Genomic DNA, 8,634 nt, shown 5'->3' on the forward strand with positions numbered 1-8,634 from the left:
AATTGGCAAAACTTCCCCTCCATCAGCTCAGAGGACGTCATGATCAGCTGCACACATGTAGCACAGCCTGCAGAGATGTCTTTGCTGACCTTGGTGCCTACATAGTTGTTTCTCTCACATAGTCCCACTCCTCCCTCCCAGCTGCTGTTGCACAGCAGGTTTTTTTTTCCCTCCTTAATAAATACGTTATCACAGAGGCTACCACCGTCGCTGATTGACTCAGCCTTGACCAGTAGCAGGTCGGTCTTGGAGCTGGTTGGCACTGGCTCTATTGCACATAGGGGAAGCTTCCAGCATCTTCTCATAGAAGCCATCCCTGCAGCCCCTCGCTGTGAAAACCTTACCAGGCGAAGTCCGTACAGGTGCTTTAATCCTTGAGATCGCAGCCCATGCAATGGGGTTGGGCCCCTTGGTGCTGGCCTCTGTGCTTCTGGACATGGGTGGGCTCTTGGTGCCCTCGTGACTCCAATGGGTAGGTAGTGTCTATCCTGGTGGTGGGATGGACCCCTCCATGGTAGGATCTCTGTTCCTGCTGTGCCACTGCGAGAGGACCTTGCTCCAAAGAGACCTGATGAGGCGATGCAGGAATGGAGGAGGCCAGCGCTTGCGGGACGCTCATTCCTCCTGCGCCAGCCTTAGCTATGCCCCCAGTCCTCGGAGCCGCTCCCCTGCGCTGGCTTGTGCCCAAGCCTTGCTCTGAAGCTTCAGCAAGAACAGCCAGACCTCGCTCTGCACTCATGGTACTTGTCCCCTGTGCAAAGGGCTCCCTTCTCAGAGAGCCTTGTATCTGCCTCACTGGGGTCGCCAAGGGCAATGCTGGCGGGCTCCCTGGGCTTGGATTGCCTCGAGCTCCGTAGGCACCCACTTCAGCCTCCCTACGGCCCATAAGAAAGATGCAGATCTGTGGAGGACCATGAGTTAGTCCAATGAGCCCAACACAGGACAGACAGGTGGGGGAGTCTTAGTTACAGAATCAGTGAAAGCAGAGCCCACCGCATGAGCTCTTCTGCCAAGCATTCCCTGACTGTGTGGCAGCTGAGCAGTGTATTGATTTTCCGTGGCAAGGTTTTGGTAGGGGGCAGAGTACAGGGGTGGCTTCGGTGACAAGCTGCTAGAAGTATCCCCCATGTCCGACAGAGCCAATGCTGGCCAACTCGACCGACCCGCTGCTGGCCAAGGCTGAGCCAATTAGCGATGGTGGTAGCGCCTCTGTGATAACATATTTAAGAAGGAGGGAAAAACACTGGTGCGCAACGGCAGCTGGGCGGGAGGAGTGAGAATATAGAGAGAAACCACTATGCAGGCACCAAGGTCAGGGAAGACGGAGGAGGAAGAGGTGCTCCAGGTGCTGGAGCAGAGACTCCCTTGCAGGCCGTGATGAAGACTATGGTGAGGCAGGCTGTCTCCTGCAGCCCATGGAGGTTAATGGTGGAGCAGATATCCACCTGCAGCCCATGGAGGACTCCACGCTGTCGCAGGTGGATGCTCCCAAAGGAGGCTGTGACCCTGTGGAGAGCTCACGCTGGAGCAGCCTTCTGGCAGGACCTGTGACCCCGTGAAGAGGAGCCCACGCTAGAGCTTGTTTTCTGGCAGAACCTGTCACCCGGTGGGGGACCCACGCTGGAGTAGTCTGTTTCTGAAGAACTGCACCCTGTGGAAAGGACCTACGCCGGAGCAAGTTCCAAGCGACTGGACCAGGGGACACATCACCTAAATTTTCTTTTGTTACATCTTTGGGGGCTTCTGTCTGCTTGGTAAAGGGAGCCCCTGGGAGCCTTGTAATGCCGGGTGGGTCTGTAATTTGTGGGTTTCAGGGTTTGGCTGCCTGGGGCGGATGTAAGTGGCCGAGCCGGGGTGGGGCCGAAGGCCGGGTCTGGCGGGCGGGTGTGGCTGTGATGCGCTCCAGCGCCTGTGACAGCACAGGGGACATGTCACAATGGGGCAGTACCAGGGGCGGCAGCAGGCAGCGCTGCCCCAGAATGGCCTTGGCCAGCGGTGAGTGCGCATGTGGGGCAGGCTGGGCTGGACGAGGGCCGGGGCACAAATGTGGCCCCCCGGCTGCTGGGTTCTCACCCTGCATCGAGGGCTCAGCCGCTCGTGGGAGCGCCCTGAGCAGGGCACGGTGCCGCTGCCACCGGGGCTGGGGCAGGCCTTGCTGCCTCCCAGCTGCCTCGGCCCCTCTCCTACCTGCCCCTAGCTACCTGCAGCTCCCAACCCCGCTTCCCCTGCCGTCAGCTCCCTGCTTCACTGAACCCCTTCTCTCTTGTCCTGCAGGCCATGGCTGCCACAAAATTCTTCACCGTGCTTGTGCAAAGCATCATCCAGCTCCCGCAGATGGTTGGCGATGAGCTGGATGAGGCCACGCAGGAGCGCATGAAGCGCCGAGAGGAGCAGCTGAGCCAGGAGATGACTCGGCTGCTGCAGGAGCTGGAGCAGAGGAGCCTGGAGCTGAAGAGCCAGGAGCTGAGGAGCCAGGAGCAGAGCGGCTTTGCCTGGGGAGCCCTGCTCTTTGCTGCCTTGCAGACGTGGCAGTTCTGGGCCTTTGCTGGAGTCCCGGTCTTGCTCTTTGGGCTCTGCAAGTGGCTCAGGAAAAGCAGCCCTGAGCCAGAGAGCAGGAGCAAGGAGGAGGAGGAAGAGAAGCAGGAAGAAAGTGAAGAAGATCCAAAGCGCATCCAGTGGCCAGTGCAGGACCTTGCCTACAGGATGCAGGTGGAGGAGGAGCTCCTCTGTGTCTTCCAAGTGCCCTTATTTAATCGTTTCTTCCCCAAGATGCAGCCAGCCATCAAGGTAGGCAGCGCCTTCGAAGGTTGGAGTCCTTGTGCGGATGATACTGTCTACCACCTGCTCGTGCCCCTGAAGCCCCCCTGTGGGCATGCCTTCCACCTGGAGCAGGGCACTGAGCAGGATATGCCGGTGAGGAACTTCCGCGTGCGTGTGGAGCTGGTGTGCACCTGCACGAGGGAGCAGCTGGTGGAGAACATGCTGTGCTTCGTCCACCACCCTGAGGAGGAGCTGAGGAGGAATCAGGACCCCAGCCTCCTATGCACCCTCTGCACTGGCTCCTACCTAGATGTGCAGAAAACTGCCTGCTGGTTCCAGAACGTTGTGATGTCATCCTTGACATCCTTGTGGCCTCAGACACATCACTACAAGATGAAGATGCTGCCCGCCACCCGCTCTTGTAAACTGCAGCTGACAGACTCCTTCAGAAGAACCTTCTTTGTTGAGATGATGTTTGGGGTGCAGCAAGGCAACTCAGACATCTTCGTGAGCAGCCAGAGCATTGAAAATGCAGAGAGCATTTTCACCCCAAGAACGACGTGGCCAGAGAGCTACGCTGTGGCAGAGGTGAAGTTCTTCAAGCACGTGGCCAGGCAGGCCCCATGCGACAGCTGCCACCTCGAATGCCTGGAGCTCTGTGCCAGGACCCTGGTGGGCAGAAACTTTTCCACCTATACCTTGAAGACAGTGGTGATGCACCTCCTGACCACCATACCCCTGTCAGTCTGGTGCAAGAGGGATTTCCTGCTGCGGCTGGGGGATATTGGGCGGTGCCTGCGCAGGAGCCTGGAGGAGGCACGCCTCAACCACTTCTTCTTTGGCAATGCAAGGGTGCCTAAGGAGATTGTCTTGCCCCTGGATTTCCAAATGGCTGAACCACTCAACCTCTTCCAGCACCTCATGCAGGATCCCATCGCCCACACCGAGGCACTGCGTGAGTTTTATGATCTGGAATATTGGTTCACAAGGCGACTGTGGTTCTACTCCCGCTGAAAGAGGTCTTCATGCACAGAGCTGGGTTTGTGGGGCTCACAGCTGAAGGCAGACAACCGTCTCATACCACAGGGAAAGAGGGGAGAACACGGCACACAGAAAGGGAAGGGAAAACCCTGCGCAGCAGCCCTCTGCCAAGCGTGGCAGCGTTCTCCCCTCAACAGTCTCAGTGCAGCAGCCGGTGACAATTGAAAAGGCTAAAAGATGACTTTCAGCCTGCTTTCCCCTCGCACTGTCTGCGGCCTGGATGGTTTTCCACATGGAACAGAAATTCTTGCTGGCAGCTCTAGCTGGGCAGGGAGCAAGCGAACGGTACTGCTGATGTGCCTCTGTGTGTTCACTGGGATCCAGGTGGAGAACCTACCTGTCCTTGGCACTCCCGGGGGAGTTGGTGCCACAGAACCGAGCACACTGGGCACGGAGAATACACTGCTCAACTGACAGCGGGACTTGTTGCCACACCTTTCCTCCACTGCAAAAGCACGCTCTGGGGAGTGAGACCCGATGCAGCTGAAGAGGCCATCACAAGGAAGCTTGTGACAGCGACTCCCTTTGCCACTTGGAGAGCGACCGCCCACCCCCTTTGAGAGAGACTCTTGCTCTGAGACCTTTTCTCTGTCAAAGTTGCCAATAAATGGGGTGTTTGAACAAATGCTGTGTCCATGACGGTCTGTGCCTCACTTTGTTGGGGAATGTGGGCATAGGGGGCTGACTGCTTGTGGTGGGTTGACCTTGGCTGGACACCAGGTGCCCACCAAACCGCTCTATCTTTCCCCCTCCTCAACTGGACAGGGGAGAGAAACCGTTGATGAAAGGCTCGTGGGTTGAGATAAGGACAGGGAGATCACTCAGTAAGCACTGCCATGGGTAAAACACACTCAGCTTAGAGAAATTAATTTAATTTATTACCTATTAAATCAGATTAGGATAATGAGAAATAAAACCAAATCTTAAAACATCTTTTCCCCACCCCTCCCTTCATCCCTGGCTCAGCTTCACTCCCAATTCTCTACCTCCTGCCCCTGAGTGGCACAGGGGCACGGGGAGTGGAGGTTGCGGTCAGTTCACCACACGTTGTCTCTACCGCTCCTTCCTCCTCACTCTTTTCCCCTGCTCCAGTGGGGGGGCCCTCCCACAAGAGACAGTCCTCCATGAACTTCTCCAACATGAGTCCTTCCCATGGGCTGCACTTCTTCATGAACTGATCCAGGGTGGGTCCTTTCCATGTGTCCTTTCCACAGGGTGCAGTTCTTCAGAAACAGACTACTCCAGCGTGGGTCCCCCACTGGGTGACAGGTTCTGCCAGAAAACATGCTCCAGCGTGGGCTCCTCTTCACGGGGTCACAGGTCCTGCCAGAAGGCTGCTCCAGCGTGAGCTCTCCACAGGGTCACAGCCTCCTTTGGGAGCATCCACCTGCGACAGCGTGGAGTCCTCCATGGGCTGCAGGTGGATATCTGCTCCACCATTAACCTCCATGGGCTGCAGGAGACAGCCTGCCTCACCATAGTCTTCATCACGGCCTGCAAGGGAGTCTCTGCTCCAGCACCTGGAGCACCTCTTCCTCCTCCGTCTTCCCTGACCTTGGTGCCTGCATAGTGGTTTCTCTCTATATTCTCACTCCTCCCGCCCAGCTGCCGTTGCGCACCAGTGTTTTTCCCTCCTTCTTAAATATGTTATCACAGAGGCGCTACCACCATCACTAATTGGCTCAGCCTTGGCCAGCAGCAGGTCGGTCTTCGAGCTGGCCGGCATTGACTCTGTCGGACATGGGGGATACTTCTAGCAGCTTGTCACCGAAGCCACCCCTGTACTCTGCCCCCTACCAAAACCTTGCCACGGAAAACCAATACACTGCTCAGCTGCCACACAGTCAGGGAATGCTTGGCAGAAGAGCTCATGTGGTGGGCTCTGCTTTCACTGATTCTGTAACTAAGACTCCCCCACCTGTCTGTCCTCCTGTGTTGGGCTCATTGGACTAACTCATGGTCCTCCACAGATCTGCATCTTTCTTATGGGCCGTAGGGAGGCTGAAGTGGGTGCCTACGGAGCTCGAGGCAATCCAAGCCCAGGGAGCCCGCCAGCATTGCCCTTGGCGACCCCAGTGAGGCAGATACAAGGCTCTCTGAGAAGGGAGCCCTTTGCACAGGGGACAAGTACCATGAGTGCAGAGCGAGGTCTGGCTGTTCTTGCTGAAGCTTCAGAGCAAGGCTTGGGCACAAGCCAGCACAGGGGAGCGGCTCCGAGGACTGGGGGCATAGCTAAGGCTGGCGCAGGAGGAATGAGCGTCCCGCAAGCGCTGGCCGCCTCCACTCCTGCATCGCCTCATCAGGTCTCTTTGGAGCAAGGTCCTCTCGCAGTTGCACAGCAGGAACAGAGATCCTACCATGGAGGGTCCATCCTGCCACCAGGATAGACACCACCTACCCATCGGTGTCACGAGGGCACCAAGAGCACACCCATGTCCATGGCCCCCCGGCTGCTGGGTTCTCACCCTGCATCGAGGGCTCAGCCGCTCATGGGAGCGCCCTGAGCAGGGCACGGTGCTGCTGCCACCGGGGCTGGGGGCAGGCCTTGCTGCCTCCCAGCTGCCTCGGCCCCTCTCCTACCTGCCCCTAGCTACCTGCAGCTCCCAACCCCGCTTCCCCTGCTGTCAGCTCCCTGCTTCACTGAACCCCTTCTCTCTTGTCCTGCAGGCCATGGCTGCCACAAAATTCTTCACCGTGCTTGTGCAAAGCATCATCCAGCTCCTGCAGATGGTCGGCGATGAGCTGGATGAGGCCACGCAGGAGCGCATGAAGCGCCGAGAGGAGCAGCTGAGCCAGGAGATGACTCGGCTGCTGCAGGAGCTGGAGCAGAGGAGCCTGGAGCTGAAGAGCCGGGAGCTGAGGAGCCAGGAGCAGAGCGGCTTTGCCTGGGGAGCCCTGCTCTTTGCTGCCTTGCAGATGTGGCAGTTCTGAGCCTTTGCTGGAGTCCTGGTCTTGCTCTTTGGGCTCTGCAGGTGGCTCAGGAAAAGGACCCATCAGCCAGCCAGCAGGAGCAAGGAGGGCAGTACCAGATACAAGGCACGTAAGGAGAACCAAGAAGAAAAACCCAGTGTTACACTGGACGTGGGCAGGATTTTGGACAAGCGCCTCCTGGACCTGCCAGAGTGGGACCCAATGCAGCTGAAGAGGCCATCGCAAGGAGCCTTGCAACAGACAATCCTGTTACCACCTGGACAGCAACTGCCCTCCCTCTTCAAGAGAGTCCATTCCTTCTGGGAGCTTTACTCCATGCAAAGTTGACAATAAATGGGGTGTTTGAACAAATGCTGCATCCGTGAGGGTCTGTGCGTCACTTTTTATTGGGGAACGCGGGCATAGGGTGCTGACAGCTCAGCTGCCACAGAGTCAGGGAGTGTTTTGCACAAGAGCTGCTGCAGTGGGCTTGGTTTCATGATTCACTGGGAATTGGCAGGTTAATCCCAGGAGGAAGTTTGGCATCACCCAGCTTCTCAATCACTTACCCACAGTGGGATGGTGGAGAGAATCTGAAGGGTAAAAGTGGGAAAACCTGTGGGTTGAGCTAAGACACTTCCGTAGGTAAAGAGAGAGCTACACGCCCAAGCAAGGCAAAAATAAGGAATTTGTTCACTACTCCCCCGGTCTGCCGAGCAGACCTGCCTTTTCAGCAAGCGTTCTGCCTCCGTGTGGCTTGGGTTGAAGGCCTTATTACCAGGAAACTTCCTAGTCTTGTAACGGCCCTCAGATTATTATCAGCTCTTGCTTTGTCAGTCATGCTGAGAAGGCCAAGGGTGGTCAAAAGAGACTTCAGGGCCTCGGGGAGATTTGTAAACTGATCAGGAGCACACGTAGTATTCTCCTCTGTCCTCCCAGTTGTAGGGAATGACATGGAAAGAAACAGGCAGGTAGCCTGTAGTGGGGTGAGTGTTGGTCTCTTCTCTCAGGTAACAAGTAACAGGATGAGAGGAAATGGCCTCAAGTTGCACCAGGTGAGTTTTATTGGATATCAGGAAAAATTTCTTCACCAAAGGGGTTATCAAGCATTGGAACAGGCTGCCCAGGGAAGTGGTGGAGTCACCATCCCTGAGGGGAATTAAAAGACCTGTAGATGTGGTGCTTAGGGACATGGTTTAGTGGTGGGCTTGGTAGTGCTAGGTTAATGGTTGGACTCGATGATCTTGAAGGTCTTTCCCAACCTAAATGATTTTATGACTATGAGGAGTACAGGACAGGCACAGCTTTAAAACACAGGCTGGCTCTCTACTGGAGCTGCAGCAGGTCCACATCAAAAAGGATCTTGTCAAGAATGCCGCCTTGCTACAGTCCAAGCTAGTGTTTAACAGAAATGTGCTAATTTGTGATGGCTTAAAGACCACAGCCAGCTGCCCTCATTCAGCTCTTCATGTACAAGACTAATGTACAGGCACTGGCCAACACTTGTTAAAAATATGTTGAAATCTGTGTTGTCCAAGCTTTACTACCACCTTCCTAGAGAGCCATGTTATTTCCCTCCTGGTGCAGCTCCTGTGACGCTTTGTGGTTGACTTCAGTCCTGGCATCCCCAGTCTTGCCCTTGCCAGAAGCAACTGCCACAAGGATGTTTACCTGGCCTGTGGTACGGTGGTCAGGGCATTAAATCAGTAGAAAACTAAACCAGCGTGCAAAAGAGGGAATCAGTGGTTTTCTGTTGTTTAGTACCTGAGCTGGTTAGCAAGGATGAGCTTGGGTGGTTGGGCAGAAGGGACTGGGAAGGTGGCCAGAGCTGAGCACCAAGGGCAGCAGGACCACCTTTTTCAGGGGCTTTCTGTCATAAGATTAATGCAGCCATAGATAGCACTGAACGGCACGCCACGGGTC

General features: G+C 56.1%; 1 protein-coding gene across 1 annotated transcript; it reads left to right on the plus strand.

Annotated features, from left to right (window-relative positions):
* The first annotated feature begins 2,262 nt into the window (after positions 1-2,262).
* On the plus strand, positions 2,263-3,895 carry LOC137668061 (inositol 1,4,5-trisphosphate receptor-interacting protein-like 1). The gene has a single exon (XM_068409360.1). It carries the CDS (start codon positions 2,278-2,280, stop codon positions 3,772-3,774), a length of 1,497 nt encoding a protein of 498 aa, XP_068265461.1. The 5' UTR covers positions 2,263-2,277; the 3' UTR covers positions 3,775-3,895.
* Positions 3,896-8,634: the final 4,739 nt, after the last annotated feature.

This window comes from Nyctibius grandis, chromosome 1 (genome assembly GCF_013368605.1).
Source record: "Nyctibius grandis isolate bNycGra1 chromosome 1, bNycGra1.pri, whole genome shotgun sequence".
Lineage (NCBI taxonomy): Eukaryota > Metazoa > Chordata > Aves > Nyctibiiformes > Nyctibiidae > Nyctibius > Nyctibius grandis.

Coding starts and splice junctions, on each gene's coding strand:
- LOC137668061 (XM_068409360.1), top strand. CDS start 2,278: ATGGCTGCCACAAAATTCTTCACCGTGCTTGTGCAAAGCATCATCCAG.